The sequence below is a fragment of the Salvelinus namaycush genome, chromosome 4, assembly GCF_016432855.1.
Source record: "Salvelinus namaycush isolate Seneca chromosome 4, SaNama_1.0, whole genome shotgun sequence".
Taxonomy (NCBI): domain Eukaryota; kingdom Metazoa; phylum Chordata; class Actinopteri; order Salmoniformes; family Salmonidae; genus Salvelinus; species Salvelinus namaycush.
In genome coordinates this window covers 75,813,978-75,838,855 of record NC_052310.1, presented here as the reverse complement: position 1 = coordinate 75,838,855, position 24,878 = coordinate 75,813,978, and the positions used below count along the sequence as shown (strand labels likewise).

General features: G+C 40.6%; 1 protein-coding gene across 2 annotated transcripts in view; it reads right to left on the bottom strand.

Annotated features, from left to right (window-relative positions):
• LOC120046831 (polypeptide N-acetylgalactosaminyltransferase 2-like) overlaps nt 1-24,878 on the bottom strand; it is a 124,162-nt gene that overhangs the window by 45,115 nt on the left and 54,169 nt on the right. For both annotated transcript variants that reach the window (XM_038992376.1, XM_038992375.1), the window contains exon 2: nt 15,159-15,249. In XM_038992376.1, coding sequence (XP_038848304.1) covers nt 15,159-15,249 — 91 coding nt within the window. The remainder of the gene's footprint in view (nt 1-15,158; nt 15,250-24,878) is intronic.

Below are 24,878 nucleotides of genomic sequence, written 5' to 3'. Positions count from 1 at the left end.
CACAGTAAATAAACATGTTCTAACCTCCCTCCCTCTTACTGGGCAGAAAACAGCTGCTAGCACCTTCTGCTTGCAGTTTCATCACAAGTGAAACTTTGTGTTTATTTTGCACATTCCAGAGCTCACAGATAATTTGAGACTTTCTCAAACTGTAATAAGAGCCTGCAGTCAGCTACATTACAAAGACTTTCCCAAACTGTAATAAGAGCCTGCAGTCAGCTACATTACAAAGACTTTCCCAAACTGTAATAAGAGCCTGCAGTCAGCTACATTACAAAGACTTTCCCAAACTGTAATAACAGCCTGCAGTCAGCTACATTACAAAGACTTTCCCAAACTGTAATAAGAGCCTGCAGTCAGCTACATTACAAAGACTTTCCCAAACTGTAATAACAGCCTGCAGTCAGCTACATTACAAAGACTTTCCCAAACTGTAATAAGAGCCTGCAGTCAGCTACATTACAAAGACTTTCCCAAACTGTAATAACAGCCTGCAGTCAGCTACATTACAAAGACTTTCCCAAACTGTAATAAGAGCCTGCAGTCAGCTACATTACAAAGACTTTCCCAAACTGTAATAAGAGCCTGCAGTCAGCTACATTACAAAGACTTTCCCAAACTGTAATAACAGCCTGCAGTCAGCTACATTACAAAGACTTTCCCAAACCATAATAACAGCCTGCAGTCAGCTACATTACAAACTCCCTGCGTCTCTTTTGCTTCTTCTCTCGCAGGAGCACACACTCACACAGCCTAGTCAGATTATTATGCATTTAAATAAAACTCGAAATAAAATGCCATGTGTAATTGTAATTCTTGTCACAACAACATATGAAAACAAAATATGTCCCCACATAAACACTGGATATCAGTGTGACTAAACACTAATGCAGCTGTTATGTTAATGAAGCCTCTAAAACATACGGCAGAATTTGATTAAATTATCTGTCAGACAGGGTGGGGGCACGCAGAGAAAAAAAGACCATGAGTAATTCATCTCATTGAGCTCTGACAGCTTGTCTTCAGCATGACAATTAGGAAGGTCTGAGAATAATCCGTCTCAGATGCTAATTGTTCCACAGAAATTGTCAATTGCATGCAGGGGACATTATAACTGACTAAGCTTGGAGACAAAAAGCAGTTGACCTTGTCATTTCCATGATTAACAGAAGCCACAGATGACTATCTATGAAATTAATAGTGCAGTCTATTAAATGGTTCAGTCTTATGTCATCACAGTCTACAGACATGCAGCAGCACATTTTGTGCATACCTTAATGCCTAGTTAAAAGGTTAAATAAATAAAATAAACATATGTAAGACATTAAGTTATTAGGTCACTTGTTATTTTGCTAATAGCAGCAGTGAAGGCTGTGTTAATGGGCATGGCCTGCTGGTAATGATGGGACTAGATTTGTAAAGAGGAAATCAAATCCTTCATGACCGCTGCAGTAAATTCCGGAACATTACATTTGAGTCATTTAGCAGATTCTCTTATCCAGAGCGACTAAGTTAGTCCATTCATCTTAAGATAGCAAAGTGAGATGATACGATTGTCATATGTGGTTAAGTACATTTTACCTGAAATTATTTATCAGCAAAGTCAGAGCTAGTAGGGGGAAGCTTGTTCCACCGTTTGAACATAAGGTATACAACGATCCCTTATACAGTAGCTTCACTTTAAAGAACTAAGGAACTGGTTCATGACCAGTTCTGCGATCCTGCCCTAAGAAACAAGTTAAGAACAGGTTGTGTCCCTCCTTTATAGCTTCTCCTTGCTGTGAAAGTTAGACAGTTCAACCACCCATCTCTCCAGCTGCAACATTCATCCTCTGGCTGTGCTTACTAGACAAAAAGCTTTGAAACCTGTCAGTCGGGATACATGTTTTTTTGTTGTTGATGCTCAGGTGGTAGGAATCCATTAAGATATAATAGGAGTCTGAACAGCATCTCAGAGAGATAAGGCCAGGTAGATCAGGTCAGTGCAAAATGTATGGTGTACCTTACTGAACTCAACCCTAGTAAACTACAGCACATTGCTGTACATTGTACAGGCCATCCATGAAGCCTTCTAACTAAAGAGAAATGTTCCATGGCACTTCTTGAGCACAACAGCCACAGCGGAGGAAGACTAAGGTCTGTGGCCTGGTGTGCCGGTCAGCAGATTCCTCATCAAAACACTGCATTTAATAACATTGTTAATGAATAAGAAAACAGGAACAAAGCATCGAATGACTCAAACTGGGTGGTCTTCACATCTTGATCCAAGAGGAAAGTCACTCACAGCACATACAGTACTGTAGTGTAGTGCACAGTGTATGAAAACACACAGCACATAATACACAATGTACACTACAGTACTGGATGAAAAGTACACAGCACAACACTGTACACTACATTACCGTACTGGATGAAAAGCACACACCACATGTTTCCTGATCCCCAAAACATTTATTTATTTTTTATTAATTGTTGGCCATTACATGTTGGAAATCTGTTCCCAAGTATTCCCACGCATAATAGAAAGACATATGTGATCGTATACAAATAATAATTTATAATAATTGATCCGATTTATAAAGCACTTTTCTACCAACTGAGGTACTCAAAGCGCTTTATATAGTAGGGAAAAATTCTGGTTCGCAAGATCCATTTGATGTACCTATATAATTATTTGTAGCTTTATAATAGGAGCTTAGTGATGGTAAAGAGCTCTCTGCTTAAAGGAATTAAGAAGGCATATTGCCTTGCACATACACATTAGTTTCACCACTTCCCCAGCCTCAGGGTTCCGCTTTTCCACGTTCACTTCCCGCAGCTAGTCTAGGCGTGAAGTCAAGGACATGGTGCAACTGCGGGATAGAGAACTTAATGGACAAAACAACCTGTTATTGTTTCGAAACATCTTTGCTTCAGAGTAACTTGGTCACACGGCATAAGACAAAGAGCCTCAGAGTGACCAGTTCTTCATTCCATCCTGTTCTTCTACTATCTTCCAAGGGCACAGCTGTGTGGAGATATGAAGAGAACAGAGGCTAGCTTGGTTGAGAAAAGAATAACGGAACTGCCGTTATCACTTGTTTGTGCGTTATGACCTCACACACCCGATACACATAGCCACAAGAAGAAAACAAGGTAGCTTACGATGCCCTGATCTGCCGAGGAGAGGTGGAACCAACCATGACTAAGCAGTTTTGGGGTTTCTATATAAACCCTTTGAGTTTTCTCAACGATCACCTACGGGTGGTCGTTGACCAGATCCCTTATTGCAATAAATAATCGATATATTAAAAGGTTGATTGTTTGAAGAAATTGAAAGTCTCTTCTCTCTTACTTGATTACAATTTCCACGACACACCATCAATGAGCTGCTCCCAACACAGTGAAGCACAGTAACCTTTTTTGGGCCAGAACGCTCACCACATATGCCAATTATGAATGAAGGGGATGATTAGGTGGCCATGATGGAATGTGGCCAGGTTGGGAATTTAGCCATGACACCGGGGTGAACACCCCTACTCTTACAATAAGTGCATGGACTTTTGAATGACCACAGAGAGTCAGAAAGACGGCACCCTACGCAGGATAATCTACCCAAATGTAATCAAGGTTTGAAATGACTATGTTTTAGTCAAATATTATATCTGTTTAGGCTTCATGTATTTTTTCCCACTACCCGTTTGAGACTGACGGATGATAATGATCTACTCTAAATCTAAACAAATTTCACAAATATATTATTTAGTATATGTAAAGATGAGATTAAATCAAGAATTGTGTAATGGTTGACAGTATTAGCCTATCACTTGTGAATTATATTTTATCACTTGTGAATGATGCCCAGCATAAGCAACAATACCTCTTTTTTTGCTACTTTTTCAAATCATAGTCACACCCCTCATGTAGCCTAGCCTATATGTGTTAAGGTTTGTATCACAACTAAAGTGGTTAAATAACTTAATAAAATTAAGTACATTACAAATGGTTTAAAGCCTAACTGCGCTTATGTGAAGAAATAGCAGTTCTAACATTTAAAGCTAAACTTTGATGTCTTGCGTAAGCCACATTGGGTGAAAACATTTTTTATGCTAGTGGTTGTATTAATTTGGGATCAGTCACATCCCACAATTGTCCCAAACTTTGGAATATTTATTTCTCGCACAGAATAGGTCAACTTTTATACTATGGGGGATAGTAGATTGACATAGGCTAGTGCTTTCGCTATTCGCTAAGCCTTCTCATCTTGTTGGCTGACGAAAAGTAAATGTGTACAGTTCTTCCAATACGCACCTCGGAATTGGATAAGGACGCGGGCAGTTGCGTCCCTGATGTGCGTCTTCACTTTAGCCTGTAAGAAAGACCAGATCACGTGATGGAGAGCCATGTGAGTGAGAGGTGCTTCGGAGAGCGCAGCACTCAGGGAGAAGGGCACAATGCAGCGCTCCGGGCCAAGGGCACAACGGCCACAAAAACCATGGATTTTTTTAGCGTGCATTACGGCCACACAAAGAGGAAGCTGCCGTGAAATTCGAGACATTATCAAGTGCTTGTCAAATTGTGAATGAGAGACTAATGAACTGTGTACAGCCTGCACAAAAAACAAAGCAGACCTCATGCCTTTCAAGCGACTTTTTTCAAATCCTCAGAGTCGCATCATGCAGCCTGACAATGTATTAAAAATCAAAACATATAGCCCAACGTTTGTGAAACTACTAAAGGTACAATAATAACTAGGGATGCACCGATATCACATTATTGGCCGATACCGATAACCGATATTTTCCTTTCCCCCCCAAAAAACGATACCTATATTTAACATTTTTGCGGCCTTTTTAAGCATTCTAGTACAGTTAAATAGTTCACTCACACACAGGTCTAAGGCCCTGCATCTCAGTGCAAGAGGCGTCACTACAGTTCCTGGCTGGAATCCAGGCTGTATCACATCTGGCCGTGATTGGGAGTCCCATAAGGCGGCGCACAATTGGCCCAGTGTCATCCGGGTTTGGCCGGTGTAGGCCGTCATTGTAAATAATAATTTGTTCTTAACCTGTTGAGGACAGAGGGCGCTGTTTTCACTTTGGGGGAAAATCGTGCCCAATTTAAACGGCCTCGTACTCAATTCTTGCTCGTACAATATGCATATTATTATTACTATTGGATAGAAAACACTCTAGTTTCTAAAACCGTTTGAATTATATCTGTGAGTAAAACAGAACTCATTTTGCAGCAAACTTCCTGACAGGAAGTGGAAAATCTGAAATCGATGCTCTGTTCTAGGGCCTGCCTATAAATGTCCTTGATATTTATTAGTATACATGCACTTCATACGTCTTCCACTAGATGTCGACAGGCAGTGAGAGAAGAAATGGAGTGTATAACTTGATCTGGGGTCGAATAAAAGCTCTTTGTATGACGTGTCACCAGTTTCCTGTTTTCTGGAGCGCGCACGAAGGGACCTGGTATTGCCTTCTGAAAAGCTGTCGTTATAGACGACTAATATCTCCGGCTTTGATTTTATTTGATAAATGTGACAATATCATCGTAAAGTATGTTTTTTCAATATAGTTTTATTAGATTATTGAAATTTATTCGGGACGTTAGGCGTGTTGCGTTGTGTGCCTTTGTTCAGGAAGGAGAGCTTCGCGCTACTTTGCTAGCTTTCCGTGCTAATTGACTGGAGAAGAGGACATTCTAAATCCAAACAACGATTGTTCTGGACAAAGGACCCCTTGTACAACATTCTGATGGAAGATCATCAAAAGTAGGACCCATTTTATGATGCTATTTCATATATCTGTCGAACATGTTGTACTAGTAGTTTGCGCCCAGATTTTTGGCACGCTCTCGGTATAACTAAGCTGGATGTCGTAATGAAGTTATTTTTAGAATTCTAACACGGCGATTGCATTAAGAACTAGTGTATCTATCATTTCCTATACAACATGTATTTTCTAGTAACGTTTATGAATAGTTATTTGGTCAGAATAGTTGAGTGTCATAAAAATATCCGCACATTCTGGGAAAAAGATGCTACGTTAGCACAATGTATAACCACTGATTTCAGCTCTAAATATGCACATTTTCGAACAAAACATAAGTGTATGTATAACCTGATGTTATAGGACTGTCATCTGATGAAGGTTTATGAAGGTTAGTGAAAATTAATATCTTTTGCTGGTTTATTCCCTATCGCTAACGTGCCTATTGCTATCGCTAACGTGCCTTGATGAATGAATGCGGTAGTGGGGTAGGCTATTGTAGTAAGCTAATATAATGCTATATTGTGTTTTCGCTGTAAAACACTTAAAAAAATCGGAAATATTGGCTGGATTCACAAGATGTTTGTCTTTAATTTGCTGTACACCATCGATTTTTCAGAAATGTTTTATGATGAGTATTTAGGTATTTGACGTTGGTGTCTGTAATTACTCTGGCTGCTTCGGTGCTATTTCTGACGGTAGCTGTGATGGTAGCTGCAATGTAAAACTGATTTATACCTCAAATATGCAAATTTTTTGAACAAAACATAGATTTATTGTATAACATGTTATAATACTGTCATCTGATGAAGTTGTTTCTTGGTTAGTTTGGTTTGTTCTTGGTTAGTTAGGTTGGCTTTGTGCATGCTACCTGTGCTGTGAAAAATGTCTGTCCTTTTTTGTATTTGGTGGTGAGCTAACATAAATATATGTGGTGTTTTCGCTGTAAAACATTTTAAAAATCGGACATGTTGACTGGATTCACAAGATGTGTATCTTTCATTTGCTGTATTGGACTTGTTAATGTGTGAAAGTTAAATATTTCTCAAAAATATTTTTTGAATTTCGCGCTTTGCCTTTTCAGTGGAATGTGGGAGGAGTTCCGCTAGCGGAACCCCGGTGCCAGACAGGTTAACTGACTTGCCTAGTTAAATAAAAAGGTTACACACACACACCAAAAAGTTATTTTGTTGGCATTTACGTATGTCCCCATTACCAGTAAAACATAATCAAAACCTATTTATTTCACTTGCTTGCTGTGATGTGTCGTTATTCATTCGTTTCATTCTCATCCAGGATTTCATCATACATGTCAAGCAGTGAAGTTTCAGCACTGTCTGTCCGTGACCTCTCTTCCTCGGTGCGCACTGTCACTGTGTCCGTTTCCAGCTTGTCCAGCTGTGTATGTAACATTTCACGTAAACCCTGTTTGTCTGCATCGAAGTAGTGGTCCTTGTACCTAACATCAAGCATGGTGGCGACACAGTAAAGAGGCTCAGAGAGAATGCCACCAAATCGCTTGTTCACAGCCTCAAGTACTTTTGCAAGTTTTAACCCCACTGTCTGTGTCAGCAGTTTTGTTGAGCAGGCGTTTCAATGCAAAAGCCAACATCATCCCCAACAGAGAGCGGTTGATTGTCAAGGGTGTCATGACGTTGCCGTGTTGGCGAGGTTTACGGCCCCCATAAATCCCTTTCCCCCTTTTCTCTCTCTACTCTACAGATTGGACTCTTGGAAAGCCCTTTGTTAACATAGAGAGAGTCCGGTAACATCAAACATTTGAGAACGGAACCATATTTCGGTAATCCAACCAGTTGAAAAAATCCGTTGGTACTTAAAGAATATGATCAGTTGCATCTGAGACATTATTACTGATGATAGGACAACATAAAGTATCTTGGGAAGTCGACACATTCTAGTTATCAGATTCACATGGAATTGCTGTGCAATTTAAATATGAAACTATTTGTGAAAAGATCAAATGTAATTTTAGCTTCTACATGAGAGAATTGTTTTCATAAGTGAACTATGCTCACTCAGTGGCCCCGCCCAAGTGAACAGGCATTGGTTGTGAACTACGAAACACGCCCTTTCTCACCCCACTACAAAAGCCCATTGACGAAAGTCAACCTCGTGTTCCCGATGACGTGAGGACTGCTGTCCATACGTTTAGAAGGACTAATATCAACTACAGAACTTAACCAACCTCAGCATGAGCTCTGGTTGCGAATGGTTGAACGACTACAACCTAACTAAATTAACATTGTGTTCCCGATGACGTGAGGACTGCTGTCCATATTTTTAGGAGGGCGAATTTCAACGTGGAGGTGACGATCGCCACGCTGGAAGGATGATTTCGACTATACCAGCCAGAATATAGCATGAGCTTATAGTAAGGCAACTTGGTATGAACCTTGAACTCATATTCACTAAAGAAGTGATACATCCTAGACGTTGAGTTATCAGAATCCGCTGTAAACGTGCATCTTCAGAAAGACAGGGTACTACAACATATCCGTTCTACCACAAGACACATTCTTCAAAGGACAAGGGAGATCTCTGCTGGGCAACCCAGCCTTCCATCTTCGACCAATCTATCGAAACGCAGCTCAGACTAAATATCTTTCTTGCATTTTCCTTTTCCGAATGGGTGGTTATTTAGAATGCATAAGATTCTATATTTACGATAGCATAGCTTCATAAGGTCCAATTGAGAATCAAGCCTTTTGTTCCTCAGTCTTCCCGCGCTTTCATTCAAACCCAACTCTTTCTTTGTGTAACCAGCAGTCATATCGGTTTTCTCCACTAGGGACGTTATCTTTTATGACATAATTAGAAATCAATGTATGATCCATCCTGTGTATATGTAATTCTATGTGATTATTTAGGTATTTAGTAAATAAATAATTAAACCAAATTTTGTATTGCCGATTCAACTTGTTAGCCAGGGTTCGTGAAGATAACCAAGAATTTTACAACGTTCAGATGAGACTGAATAAGGTGACGATTAATAAGAGTTTAAGAGTTTATTCAGAAGACAACAGCTCTACAAAGATTCTTCCGTGGTGCCCCGACTTCCTAGTTAATTGCATTTACATGATTAGTTTAAATCAGGTAATATTAATTACAGAGAATTGATTTGATAAAATAGCATGTCATATCACTTAATCCATAGTAAAGACATGACAAGGGCAATGAATTCCATTATCTTGGCGTTAATGGATTTCGCCTTTGAGTTGTCTAGCTGAAATTTTCTTACTCTCAAATGACTGCTCGACTTGAACTTGTTTAGTTGTTGGAAGTGTGCGGTAAGTATTTTTCTGCTTTTGTTCTGTGTAGCGCTGTATTTTTTGTGGCGTCATTACATCATCTACCTACATTATATTAGGTATGCACATCAGCTTTGACATCGGTTTTGCACATTAAACTAGACACGTTAAACTAGACATCGGGCCGATGCTGATGTTGGCCTTTTTAGCTAATATCGTCCGATTCCGATATGCTCACCGATATAAATCAAATTGTATTGGTCACATACACATGGTTATCAGATGTTAATGCGAGTGTAGGGAAATGTTTGTGCTTCTAGTTCTGACAGTGCAGTAATATCTAACTAGTAATCTAACAATTTCACAACAACTACCTAATTCACAACAATCTAAAAAGGTGTGAATGGGAACACGCACATATAAATATATGGATGAGCGATGGCCGAGCGGCAGAGGCAAGGTGAAATAGATGGTATAAAATACAGTATATACATATGAGTAATGTAAGATATGTAAACATGATTAAAATGGCATTATTTAAAGCGGCATTGTTTAAAGTGACCAGTGATCCATTTATTAAAGTGGCCAGTGATTGGGTCTCCATGTAGGCAGCAGCCTCTCTGAATTAGTGATTGCTGTTTAGCAGTCTGATGGCCTTGAAATGGAAGCTGTTTTTCAGTCGCTCTGTCCCAGCTTTGATGCACCTGTACTGACCTCTCCTTCTGGATGATAGCGGTGGGAACATGCAGTGGCTCGGGTGGTTGTTGTCCTTGATCTTTTTGGCCTTCCTGTGACATCGGGTGCTGTCAGTGTCCTGGAGGGCAGGTAGTTTGCCCCCGGTGATGTGCTGTGCAGACCGCACCACCCTCTGGCGAGCCTTGCGGTTGAGGGCAGTGTAGTTGCTGTACCAGGCTGTGATACAGCCCGGCAGGATGCTCTCGATTGTGCATCTGTAAAAGTTTGTGAGGGTTTTAGATGACAAGCCAAATTTCCTCCTGAGGTTGAAGAGGCGCACTGCCTTCACCACACTGTCTGTGTGGGTGGACCACTTCAGTTTATCTGTGATGTGTACCCTGAGGAACTTAACGTTCCACCTTCTCCACTGCTGTCCCTTTGCTGTGGATAAGGGGGGTGCTCCATCTGCTGTTTCCTGAGGTCCCCGATCATGTCCTTTGTTTTGTTGACGTTGAGTGAGAGGTTGTTTTCCTGACAACACACTCCGAGTGCCCTCACCTCCTCCCTGTAGCCTGTCTTGTCGTTGTTGCTAATAAATTATTATATATATATATATATATATATATATATATATATATATATATATATATATATATTGTGCATCCCTACTAATAACTCTAAATTAAGCATATAGGAGTACCCATTTATTTGTTAACCGCTCAACTGTGTACTCCCTCAAATCGTTCGGAGAATTGTTCAATTGTATTCTTCATACTATGAAACAATGCCACGGAATTATAAGCAAATCTTAAGCAAATCTACTAAATGAACTAGTGTAGTCCACAGCCATTTGTCATAGCCACATCAGGACAACTCAGAGTATGCTATTCTTTTCTTCTGAAATAGACTACATTTTCTTCATATCATGCTTCTTTAAACCTGTCTAAAATAAATAAAATATTTATTGTGAAGGTGTAGGCTATATTACATGGATTTATTAGACTTTTTAAAATGGCTTGTAGGCTATGTGTTGTAATGACGTGACTATCATTAATGTGATGACTGCTATTTATCGAATACTTACCTATGTTTAATTATTACTTGATTAAATTAATCATGTAACAATTAACTCATTAGGAATTTGGGGCACCACGGGAAAAGTTGTATACCGAGTTACTATCTCCCGACTTAAACTCTAATGATTACATAAATATCTCTTACATCAATAACAGTCAACTATTAATTATTTCCTCATATCAGTCTCATTCTGAACGGTGTTGACTTCGTAAATCTGCACTAACCCTGAATCAGCGATACACAAATTGACTTATTTATTTATTTACTAACTAAATAAATCACACAGAAATACATAAAACACACAGTATAGGTTATTGGTTAACATAATGCAATGAAAACAGTCCATAGAGGACTAACAAAAACATGACCATTTGGATACACAATGGAAAGGAGAGGGGTATGTAAGGATGAGAGGAAGCGTCAACTTCTCGTACATACATTTGGAAACTACGCTCACCGTAGTCAGAATATTTAGCACCCTAACCACCGCTCATTCGGATTAGAAATGCAACATATATTTATGTGTAGATGTCTTTCTCTGTCATCTCTCTGTTTAAACAACTCAATCAGTCTATGGCGAGTAGTTCGATGTCAGTCTCTGGTTGTCCACCAGAGGTCACAATGTCCTTAGTTGTAGGCTTCTTTGTCTTGGAGTGTTCATTAGGATGGATGTATCAGAGGTACCTATGGTGGTGAGAGGGATCTGTTCTTCCCTCTCGTCTTTAGTCGAGTTTCCTAGACTACTTTACAAAGATACACAGCTGCAGAATGTGAATGTTCCAGTCTAGTCTTTATCTCTTCACTTGACGAGAGTTTCAGAGGGTCTTACCATTTTCTGGTCTTGTACTTTTAACAATTTCAACGTGTGGACCACGTCCTCACGTTCTCTGGTCTCAATGGTTGATTATTCAGGGTACAGCTAGGACCACTTTACACACTGGCAGCAACCCGGCATGTTTTGGTCTCATGTAAATTTTGTTAGCAAGTCCTTTTAAGCACTTTGGTCTTAGGGGCGTTCCAACACGCCGACACAATGTCTGTGCTCACGTGGCCATGGATACCGACTGGGCCCAGGTTTCTTTCATTTAGAAGGCTAAAATCACATTTCTATCTTTAAAAAAATACTGTCATACTTAATTATATATTTTATACAACATTTAGATACAAACCTGAAAACTAGCATGTGTACACCCTCAGAGATACAGTTATACCATCCTTAATGACATCACAAAATACACTTTACAAGATTGTTCTTTAAATCCCCACCGACCATTTCTCACATTCTTTATGTTAGAAATATTGTTTAATTGTCCAATTTTAGATGTTGTAGTTTTGGCGGCAAAGTCTCTGTGTAACAAAGGATTTTCAGCCTTCCATTTGTGGGGGAGAGTTTCTGCAAGGTTTTCAAGTCAAACAGGCCAAACTCTAGCTATCCTCAAACATTTGCCTAGCTGATGGGTCCTTTTGACCCTCACAAAGGAGTGTCATGACAGTGTGGAAGCCACGAGATGCTAAATGGGTTTATGTTTTTTTATTACAAAAACACAAGGGGTAACATTAAAGTATTAGAACATGAAGGATAAAGAATACAGCATCAAGACACTATCAAACATGTATCAGTCTTTCCGCAACAGAGCCATCCTTGTGTGTGAGGGCGTGTGTGCATGATAGTGATATAAAATATATGTCAGTTTACTTTTTCATGAACACAATCTTGTGAAACCCAAACCCTCCAAGATCCCCCCACAGTTCCCCAATAGCTGTCCCTCAACCATTCGAGACCCCTCCCACAGTCCCCCCCAGAAGAAGAAAAAATAAATACAATGAATTCCATTCCCCCAAGAATACCCCAATGCACCAACAACCAAGATAATGTAGAGAAACGAGGAAAAGACAGAAGAAAACTGCAAATAACACAAAAAAAATTAAACAAAATAATCCATTTAAAACAAAGGACATCAAGGACAACTGAAATCATAACAGCAATGCCAACTGTATATGTTTGAGTGCATATCTGGCACTATTACATCTATGTGTGTGTTCTTGTATGTGTTTATTTGAATGAGAGTGTGTGTATATGCATGTGTACAAACACCTGCATGGCATCAGCCTCAGGCAAACCGGCATTAGTTGTAAAAACACTGCCACTTAGTGTCATTCAAATGTACTTTTATTATGTTTTATTTTGACTTTTTTTTCTCCCTTTATCTTTTGACCATCAATCTCTCTCTCACTCAGCAACTGGGTTTATGTTAATTAACGGTAAATTACCGTGAGACCGACAGTTATTTGCTTGACAATAACCGTCTGACAAAATGTCATTACCGCCACAGCCCTACACCCAGTACATCATGTTAGAATGGACCCACCAGTACATCATCTTAGAATGGACCCACCAGTACATCATGATGGAATGGACCCACCAGTACATCATGATGGAATGGACCCACCAGTACATCATGATGGAATGGACCCAGGTATTTGCTTGACAATCCCCGGCTGACGAAATTCTCTGACCGCCACAGCCCCTAGCCAGGCGCACCAGTTTGTGTCAAGAACTGCAACGCTGCTGGGTTTTTCACGCTCAACAGTTTCCCATGTGTATCAAGAAGGGTCCACCGGGCCCTCCTGAGTGGCGCAGCGGTCTAAGGCACTGCATTGCAGTGTTGCAGCGTCACTACAGCCTGGGGTTCGATCCCGGCAGTGACCGGGAGTACCATAGGGCAGCGCACAATTGGCCCAGCGTCGTCCAGGTTAGGGAAGGGCTTGGCTCATCTCGCTCTAGTGGGTTAAGCGACCGGGTGTTATTAAGAAGCGCGGTTTGGCGGGTCATGTTTCAGAGGACGCATGACTCGAACTTCACCTCTCCCGAGCCCATTGGGGAGTTGTGGCGATGAGACAAGATCGTAATGTCATGAAATTTGGATGGTAAAATAACAAAATAATAATAATTAAACAATGGTCCACCACCAAAAGAACATCCAGCCAACTTGACACAACTGTGGGAAGCATTGAAGTCAACATGGACTAGCATCTCTGTGGAACGCTTATCGACACCTTGTAGAGTCCATGCCCCGACGAATTGAGGCTTTTCTGAGGGCAAAAGGAGAGGGGTGCAACTCAATAATAGGAAGGTTTTCCTAATGTTTGGCTCACATACACTGAGTATACCAGTCTGCCCAAAACTGTACCATAGGTGGTCGTCTGTAGGCTTGTTTTTGCATTCGGACAGGGAACCATGTAGCCTTATAAGAACCTTTGTGTGGGGAAGTGTGGAGCTCTCTAGCTGAAACATAGTACTGTGGCTGATGGGCAGCTTGGAGGAGCACAAAGTCCTACAGATAGAGGGGAAGGCCCCTCACTGCTGCCTTGGCACATTTGGACCCACATTTTGGATGGATCTTCAGCTCCATATGTCAAGGAGTTGCTAGCAGATCTTATACCGTATTGTACAGTAGTAATGTGGGAATGTACATTTAGGAATGGATGGTGTAGGATATAGATAAATTCAGCTCTGATGTCATACTTACTTAGTCAAAAAAGGAGTAACTGTATATTAGGCCATCTGGAAATCTGCTTAATTAAAAACTGCAACCCTTCTGTGAATTCTTTGTTTAGGTCCAACTTGAGTGTTAAGCGGAGTGACCTAAATAGTGTGAGGCATTGAAACAAGATATCTGAATAGTGATGATTCCCTGGAACTACTGTACACCCCAGAGTATTCTTTCTACATATTGCTCAGGATACAAAAGCAGAAAGATGTATCCCTGCCCTACCTTTACAGAAAACACACAATGTTTCTGACATAAATTAAATGGAACAGCTCTCTAAGGACTACCTTGCCAAGGAGAGAATATGTAACAGTTCTGATGGTAAAACTACTGTAATTTATATCCCTCCATACACAGCATGCTGCTTTTTTAAATGCAGGAGAAGCCTATGTAACGTCAGCATATGCTTACACCCGTAGCTTAATGCATAAAGCAGCTCTGCTAAATTGGATCCCGGTTCAGTTGAGCACACGGGCTCGCAAATTGGTACGATAGAGATTTGGGTGATTGGCCCATTGATGAAGATCAGACACTCTGAAAAACACCCAGATGAATTCAGATTATTTTCATAACATTCCTATACACACACCTTGTATAATTAGCCCTGACCTTGTAAACAGTAAAGGTAGTTTACTAGTTTTAAACAGAACCACAGCTGGAACCCTCCACTATTGCACAGTCGGTTGAACAACATGTCAACCTGGAGTCCTGTGTTGACTAATCTTCTCATCATGTCTGTAAATGGGGGGAGGGTGTGTGTGAGGGGGGGGGGGGGTAATCAGAATGGACGGCGCTGTGGGACGCCTGGCTGGGTATCTGGCTCTTACCTGAGGGGAGTGTCTCCAGGCTGTGGGTTTGGTCATCTGCGTTGCGGTGGACCTGGGCCTGATTTGATGACTCAATAGCGTTCCAGTCATCCTGCCAAAGAAACACAAAGACACATGAATATAGAAACACGTAGACAAGGTCACAATCTACATTCAGTGGAAAATGTTTGTCCCTCAGAAAAGGATAATCTAATGATAGTAAACCCCCATGTTCATAAATAGTGGTATGTCAAACACCGAGAATGTCAAGCACATTTCCCAGACTAATTTTGAAAGCAAATGGTTAGAAAAATATTGTATTGTAAATATTGTAAAATATTGTAGTCTTCCTAAGTTCTCTGTTGGTTCTATTGATTTATTTCTTCAAGGTTGGCTGTGGAATTAGAAGCGCATGATTTGCATCATCATGTTACTGTGGCAACAAGGTGCCCCTGACTGTTATTGCTCTGCTTCGAGCAGCTTTCAAAATGTCAGTGAGTTTGTCAAAAGCACTTTGATGAAGAAAAAGGGTCCGTGGTCCTATGGCAGTAGACCATTATTCCATTCAAGAACTTAGAACGTAGGCTACTTATCAAAACCAGATGGACAGAGGAAGGGCAGAGGGCATGTTTTATTTTATCTTAGGGCTCACAGCCATTCAAATAACTTTACAATTTGTATGTCGAGTCATGCAGACCGCATTAGATCTTCTCAAGAGGGAGACCAAGAGTATTTCTGCATGTTGGATCAGACACCCTGACAGCCTGTAAATTACACCCAATATAAAAAGAAAAACAATGTTTTATACTATATAATGGACAAAACACATGTCGTTGTCTCCCTGTTGATAACCATCAGGACAACATTTTAGAAACGTTCTAGACTTAAGTTAAGAAAACAGAATTATACAATAACTCTGGTGCAGGTGCGCTTTCCAATCATCGCCAGGTGCATGATTGATCCGCAACAATACGTTTTGTGAGGCCCACAGACGATGGAGGAATTGTCGATTGCCTATTCTCATATGGTTGCTGTTCTGATGTCACGGCAACATCAAAAGCCAAGGACAGTCTGTGACTAAACAGCCAGATGGATTTCCATCAGTGTTAGAACACACAGGAGCTGTGTGCCAAAACAAAGCCAGTGAAGAGTACAGATGTAGGATCTTCATTTGCTACAGCAGGAAAAAAAATATTGCAGGAACAGGAAATGTGAATTATTAGGAATTCTAATTCATGGACATTTTTGTAAGAGTAGATACATTTTTCGTAAGGGAAAATCAAGTCAAATTTGGCCTCAAATCTCACCTGCCTCTATAACCAACTGTTGGGAAATATGGCCGCGCTGACAATGACAGCATGGGTCAAGCCAAACGGTGAAACACTGCAGCACTGCAAGCCTGTAACACACCGCAGGCCAGACCGGCTATAACTCAAACAGGAAGTCCTCTTGCCAAGGTTAGCAGTAAATAAACCAACAGGCGGGATGGTATGGATAGAGCGCAAGCTACTGAAGTCCAGAAGCCCTCGCTCTGCTGAACACGACCAGCATCTGCTCTGGCCTGCTCTTTCAGGCCAAAATCAACTGGTGGCTGTGGCAACCAATAGCATTCAGACGCTCAGCATTTTATCATAAACTTATCAAATCAATGATCAAACCTTATAAAAAAAATCTATATCTTTAGACAGAGGAGCATGAATAAGTACATCATGTCCTGAGAATGATTAAGAAAAATGTGACGCATGTTTTCTAGAGCAAAATGATCTGGCTAATGAACACCTCATTACCAAGCCACCGGTTGGGTCTCTTGGTGGGAGACCTGAGAAAGCACTCGTTTTAAGATGAGTGATAGAAGTGTTACTGTAGCATCCTAATGCTATTCAAACCTTTAATAAAGTCAACTATACATCCTCTTAGCCAGACCAAAAGCTTCTTGACTTTTAGGTTGGAGGCGAGGTTTCTTATAGTGATCGGGGGATAAAAGTTATATACAGTTACATATCGCAATATTATTTTGGATTTTTCTCTTCTAGGTAGTTAACTAGCGCTAGTCGGCTGTACCAAAACGCGGGTCATTTTCATGCTATAGCTCGTTCGCCATCTTCATTTTAAATAGTGAGCCAACATGTTTTCAGCACTTTTATTTCCCTGACTGATCAAAACTAGTTCTCATGCTCTCTCGTCTCTCTGCAGCAGACATATAGTGAGCAATATTTTTTAGAACATCAAAACGTAATACAAGTTGCAGTATTGAATCTCAATACATACATATCGTATCGGCACCTAAGTATGGTGCTAGTATAGCACGGCATGGCGCTAGTATAGCATGGCGCTAGTATAGCATGGCGCTAGTATAGCATGGCATAGCATCGCATGGTGATGGCATCGTATGGTGAGGTTCCTGGCAATTCCCAGGCCTAGTTTGTTACCACACAAAGTTAACGTACAACTTGGGTGCATACTACGCCGTCATGCGCCACCGTCATACCACACCATCATGACCCACTAAACTTAGCTTTTAGCTCTGCTATTACATATGCCACTGTAGTGCGTATGCCCTGCTATGAACAGCAATGCTACCATCCATCATCAACCATACATCATCTGTCTGGTACAGTGATAGACTACTACAAATATTAAGTTCTGCTTTTCTGATGTATGAAATACTTATGTCATGCAATAAAATGCTAATTAATTACTTAAAAATCATACAATGTGATTTTCTGGATTTTTGTTTTAGATTCCGTCTCACAGTTGAAGTGTACCTATGATAAAAATTGCAGACCTCTACATGCTTTGTAAGTAGGAAAACCTGCAAAATCGGCAGTGTATCAAATACTTGTTCTCCCCACTGTATATAGAATGGTGTCGTCTGCGTAGAGGTGGATCAGGGAATCACCCGCAGCAAGAGCGACATCATTGATATATCCAGAGAAAAGAGTCGGCCTGATAATTGAACCCTGTGGCACCCCCATAGAGACTGCCAGAGGTCCGGACAACAGGCCTTCCGATTTGACACACTGAACTCTATCAGAAGTAGTTGGTGAACCAGGCAAGGCAGTCATTTGAGAAACCAAGGCTATTGAGTCTGCCGATAAGAATACGGTGATTGACAGAGTTGAAAGCCTTGGCCAGGTTGATGAAGACGGCTGCACAGTACTGTTTTTTTTATTGATGGCGGTTATGATATCGTTTAGTACCTTGAGCGTGGCTGAGGTGCACCCGTGACCAGCTCGGAAACCAGATTGCACAGCGGAGAAGGTACGGTGGGATTCGAAATGGTCAGTGATCTGTTTATTAACTTGGCTTTCGAAAACTTTAGAGCGGCAGGGCAGGACGGATATAGGTCTATAACACTTTGGGTCTACAGTGTCACCCCCTTTGAAGAGGGGGATGACCGGGGCAGCTTTCCAATCTTTAGGGATCTCGGACAATACGAAAGAGAGGTTGAACAGATTGGTAATAGGGGTTGCAACAATGGCGGTGGATAGTTTTAGAAAGAGAGGGTCCAGATTGTCTAGCCCAGCTGATTTGTACAGGTCCAGGCTTTACAGCTCTTTCAGAACATCTGCTATCTGGATTTGGGTGAAGGAGAAGCTGGGGAGGCTCGGGCAAGTAGCTGCAGGGGGGGGGTGGAGCTGTTGGCCGGGGTTGGGGTAGCCAGGAGGAAAGCATGGCCAGCCGTAGAGAAATATTTTTTTAAATCGAAAATCATGGATTTATCGGTGGTGACAGTGTTACCTAGCCTCAGAGCAGTGGGTAGCTGGGAGGAGGTGCTCTTGTTATCAATTAACTTTAGTGTCCCAAAACTTTTTGGGTAGTTAGAGCTACAGGATGCAAATTCCTGTTTGAAAAAGCTAGCCTTTGCTTTCCTGACTGACTGCGTGTATTGGTTCCTGACTTCCCTGAACAGTTGCATATCACAGGGACTATTCGATGCTATTGCAGTCCTCCACAGGATTTTTTTGTGCTGGTCAAGGGCAGTCAGCTCTGGAGAGAACCAAGGGCTATATCTGTTCTTAGTTCAATTTTTTTTTGAAAGGGGCATGCTTATTTAAGATGGTGAGGAAATTACTTTTAAAGAACGACCAGGCATCCTTGACTGACGGGATGAGGTCAATATCCTTCCAGGATACCCGGGCCAGGTCGATTAGAAAGGCCTGATCGCAGAAGTGTTTTAGGGAGCGTTTGACAGTGATGAGGGGTGGTCGTTTGACCGTGGACCCATAGCGGATGCAGGCAATGAGGCAGTGATCGCTGAGATCCTGATTGAAAACAGCAGAGGTGTATTTTCTTAGCCACCGTGCTTCTACACCTGCATTGCTTGCTGTTTGGGGTTTTGGGCTGTGTTTCTGTACAGCACTTTGAGATATCAACTGATGTAAGAAGGGCTTTATAAATACATTTGATTGATTGATGACAGTCAAATTCCACATGACCATTTAGTTAGGCTTCCTCAAGCTCTGATGCCGCTAATGCTCACAGCATTTTTAATGTACATATTCTTATTCATTCCTTTACACTTGTGTGTATAAGGTAGTTGTTGTGAAATTGTTAGGTTAGATTACTTGTTAGATATTACTGCATGGTCGGAACTAGAGGCACAAGCATTTCGCTACACTCGCATTAACATCTGCTAACCATGTGTATGTGACAAATAAAATTTGATTTGGCCTACCAAAAACTTGCTAACCGCCTGGTACTCAGCGCGCTATCGTCCCTCTAATCCCTCGGACGTCAATGCAAAAGTATTAGAAAATAAATCAAATCAAACACTTCATGAGAGCCCATGAGCACATGTTGCGCAACATTTCAATAGGCTAGGCCTACTCTATTTATTTATCAACGTTCCTAATATAAAGCAAATATTAAAACACATTGCTTCGCTTTACAACAGAAGTATAGCCTACCTCACTGGCATGGAAAGGAACCACGGGAAAAGCACCCTCCATTCGCCATTTAAGTGCATAGATGAGACAGGTGCATGACATGGTCCATTTTAAATCTCAACGAATTTCAGATATATTATTTTGTATACTGTACGTAAAGACAACATTAAATCAAGAATTGTCTGATGGGTGACAGTATTAGCCTATCACTTGTGAATGATGTATTATCACTTGTAAATGATGCCCAGCTTGTGCATTAAGGCAAGAAGCAGCACATGCCTTTTTTTTGCGACTTGATCAAATCAGAGTTCATGTAGCCTAGCCCACAGGCCTACAGTGGCTTGCGAAAGTATTCACCCCCCTTGGCATTTTTCCTATTTTGTTGCCTTACAACCTGGACTTAAAATTGATATTTTTGGGGGGGGTTGTATCATTTGATTTACACAACATGCCTGCCACTTTGAAGATGCAAAATATATATTTTATTATGAAATAAACAAGAAAGACAAAAAACTTGAGCATGCATAACTACTCACCCCCCCAAAGTCAATACTTAGTAGACCCACCTTTTGCAGCAATTACAGCTGCAAGTCTCTTGGGGTATGTCTCTATAAGCTTGGCACAGCTAGCCACTGGGATTTTTGCCCATTCTTCAAGGCAAAACTGCTCCAGCTCCTTCAAGTTGGATAGGTTCTGCTGGTGTACAGCAATCTTTAAGTCATACCACAGATTCTTAATTGGATTGAGGTCTGGGCTTTGACTAGGCCATTCCAAGACATGTAAATGTTTCCCCTTAAACCACTCGAGTGTCGCTTTAGCAGTATGCTTAGGGTCATTGTCCTGCTGGAAGGTGAACCTCCGTCCCAGTCTCAAATCTCTGGAAGACTGAAACAGGTTTCCCTCAATAATTTCCCTGTATTTAGCGCCATCCATCATTGTTTAAATTGACCAGTTTTCCAGTCCCTGCCGATGAAAAACATCCCCACAGCATGATGCTGCCACCACCATGCTTCACTGTGGGGATGGCGTTCTCGGGGTGATGAGAGGTGTTGGGTTTGCGCCAGACAAAGCGTTTTCCTTGATGGCCAAAAAGCTCAATTTCAGTCTCACCTGACCAGAGCACCTTCTTCTATATGTTTGTGGAGTCTTCCACATGCCTTTTGGCGAACACCAAACGTGTTTGCTTATTTTTTTCTTTGAGCAATGGCTTTTTCTGGCCACTCTTCCGTAAAGCCCAGCTCTGTGGAGTGTACGGCTTAAAGTGGTCCTATGGACAGATACTCCAGTCTCCGCTGTGGAGCTTTGCAGCTTCTTCAGGGTTCTTTGGTCTCTTTGTTGCCTCTCTGATTAATGCCCTCCTTGGCCTGGTCCGCGAGTTTTGCTGGGCGGCCATCTCTTGGCAGGTTTGTTGTGGTGCCATATTCTTATAATTTTTTAATAATGGATTTAATGGTGCTCCGTGGGATGTTCAAAGTTTCAGGTATTTTTTTTATAACCCAACCCTGACCTGTACTTCTCCACAACTTTGTCCCTGACCTGTTTGGAGAGCTCCTTGGTCTTCATGGTGCCCCTTGCTTAGTGGTGTTGCATACCCTGGGGCCTTTCAGAACAAGTGTATATATACACTGAGATCGGGTGACATATCATGTGACACTTAAATGAAGTCCACCTGTGTGCAAACGAACTAATTCTGTGACTTATGAAGGTAATTGGTTGCACCAGATCTTTAGGCGCTTCATAGCAAAGGGGGTGAATACATATGCATGCACCACTTTTCCGTTTTTAATTTTATTCATTTCACTTCACCAATTTGGACTATTTTGTGTATGTCCATTATATGAAATCCAAATAAAATTCAATTTAAATTACAGGTTGTAATACCTCAAAATAGTAAAAACACCAAGGGGGATGAATATTTTTGCAAGGCACTGTATATGTTTTGATAAAGTTTGTATCACAACTAATGAGGCCAAATAACTTCTTGAAATTAAGCACATTAATCAGCTTTACAACCGGTGTAGAGCGCGTTAGTTTCAAGTTTGGGGAAGATTATTTTCACCATAAAAATGCACCTTTATAATAAAGCATTACAAACATAAAATCGCATTTGCGGTCACTTCTTAGTTTTCCCAGCTAATTAATTGAAATTTGGAACACTTGCGCGTATAGCCTACTGCCGTGTGCGCATTGCTGCACTTATGTAAGAAATACCCTAATAGTTTTTAAGCTAAATTTTAAGCTAAAAATGTCAAGCTAAATGTTCTGATCTGTTGCATCAACCTTATTGCTTTTAAAAGGGATATTTGATGCAAGTGGTTGTATTAATTTGGGATCTAAATCGCATCCCACAACTGTCTCAGACTATGTTTGGAATGTTTATTTCTTGCACAGAAGGACAGGTTGACCAAGAGAATAGGTTAACTTTTGTACTATGGGGGATAGTAGATTGACATAGGCTAGCGCTTTTGCTGTTCATTAGGCCTACTCATCTTGTTGGCTGACAAAAAGTAAATGTGGACAGTTCTTCAAACATCTTCAATATGCTCCTTGTAATTCACGAAGTTGCGTCCCTGATGTGTCCGTCTTCACTTGTAGCGTACTTCTTAGCTGAGATGCCTGTGAGAAGTATCCGATCACGTGACGGGCATTGGCAATTAAGAATATTGATATCTGAGAGAGCCATATGAGTGAGAGGTGCTTCAGAGCACGGTAGCTGGCAGAAGGGAATTACAATTGAAGTCGGAAGTTTACATATACCTTAGCCAAATACATCTAAACTCAATTTTTCACAATTCCTGACATTTAATACTTGTAAAAATTCCCTGTTGTAGGTCTGTTAGGATCACCACTATTTTAAGAATGTGAAATGTCAGAATAATAGTAGAGAGAATGATTTATATCAGCTTTTATTTCTCTCACATTCCCAGTGGGTCAGAAGTTTACATACACTCAATTTGTATTTTGTAGCATTGCCTTTAACTTTTCTGCGCTACGGCTTCCCTTTAGCGGGATCATTTTCCTAAACAACCGCTGAATTGCAGGGCGCAAAATATTACTATAAATATTTATAATCATGCAATCACAAGTGAAATATACCAAAACACAGCTTAGCTTGTTGTTAATCCACCTATCGTGTCAGATTTTGAAAATATGCTTTGCAGCGAAAGCAATCCAAGCTTTTGTGAGTGTAGCTTTCAATGCTACAACAGCTAGCCCCAAATTAGCATGGTCACGAAAGTCAGAAAAGCAATAAAATTAATCGCTTACCTTTGATAATCTTCGAATGTTTGCACTCACGAGACTCCCAGTTACACAACAAATGTTATTTTTGTTCGATAAATATTACTTTTATAACAAAAAAACGCCATTTGGGTTGCGCGTTATGTTCAGAAAACCAAAGCCTCGTTCCGTTCGACGAAAATTCCAAAAAGTATCCATTATGTTCGTAGAAACATGTCAAATGTTTTTTATAATCAATCCTCAGGTTGTTTTTAACAAACATAATCGATAATATTTCAACCGGATTGTAACCTATTCAATAAAAGAGAAAGAAAATGGAGAGCTACCCCTCTCGCGAGCAGGAACTAATCAGTTTTTAGACTAGGCTCATTTTTCAAAATAAAAGCCTGAAACTATGTCTAAAGCCTGGTCACAGCCTGACGAAGCCATTGGAAAAGGAACATTTATTGTGTAACTGGGAGTCTCGTGAGTGCAAACATCTGAAGATCATCAAAGGTAAGCGATTAATTTTATTGCTTTTCTGGCTTTTGTGACCAATCGACATGGCTGCTAGGTGTTCTTACTGTTTTGTCTAGTGATCGATAAACTCACAAACTTGTAAAGCATATTTTCAAAATCTGACACGATAGGTGGATTAACAACAAGCTAAACTGTGTTTTGGTATATTTCACTTGTGATTTCATGAAAATACATATTTTTAGTATTTCTTTTGAATTTGGCGCTCTGCAATTCAGCGGTTGTTAACGAAAATGATCCAGCTAAAGGGATCCATGTGTCAAGAAGTTAAAGGCACAGTCAACTTAGTGTATGTAAACTTCTGACCCACTGGAATTGAAATAATCTGTCTGTAAACAATTGTTAGAAAAATGACTTGTGTCATGCACGAAGTAAATGTCCTAACCGACTTGCCAAAACTATATTTTTTTTAACAAGAAATTTGTGGAGTGGTTGAAAAACAAGTTTTAATGACTCCAACCTAAGTGTATGTAAACTTCCGACTTCAACTGTATAATTATTATATTCAGCCCAAGGGCACAAACGGCCACTTTGGTGAAAAAGGCATGGATTTTTTAGGGGACATTACAGCCACATATATTTCCCGGCGGGTATGGCCTGGTGAGAATATTATCAAGTGCTTGTCAAATTGTGAATGAGAGACTGATGAAGTGTGTGCAGCCTGCACAAGAAACAAATCAGAGCTCATGCCTTTCATGCAACTTTTTTCAAATCAGAGTCACATCATGCAGCCTTAGAATGTATTAAAAATAAAAAAAAACATACAGCCCAACATTTGGATCACAAATAAAGTTGTATAAATAACTCTAAATTAAGCATATGGGAAGACGTAGATGTTTCTTTGTTAACCACTCAACACAGAATAGCCGCATGAGCGCACTTCCTTGGAAAATAGAGAAAAAATCCTTTCTATTTTATTCATGATCAATTGTATTTTTCATATTATAAAATACAAAATAATGCCACTGAATTCTAAGCAAATCTTGTCTGCTAAATGAACCAGTGTAGCCCACAGCCATATCAGGGCCTAACAAGGACAACTCAGAGTATGCTATTCTGTTCTTCTGAAAGACTACATTTTCTTCATACGTTTCTT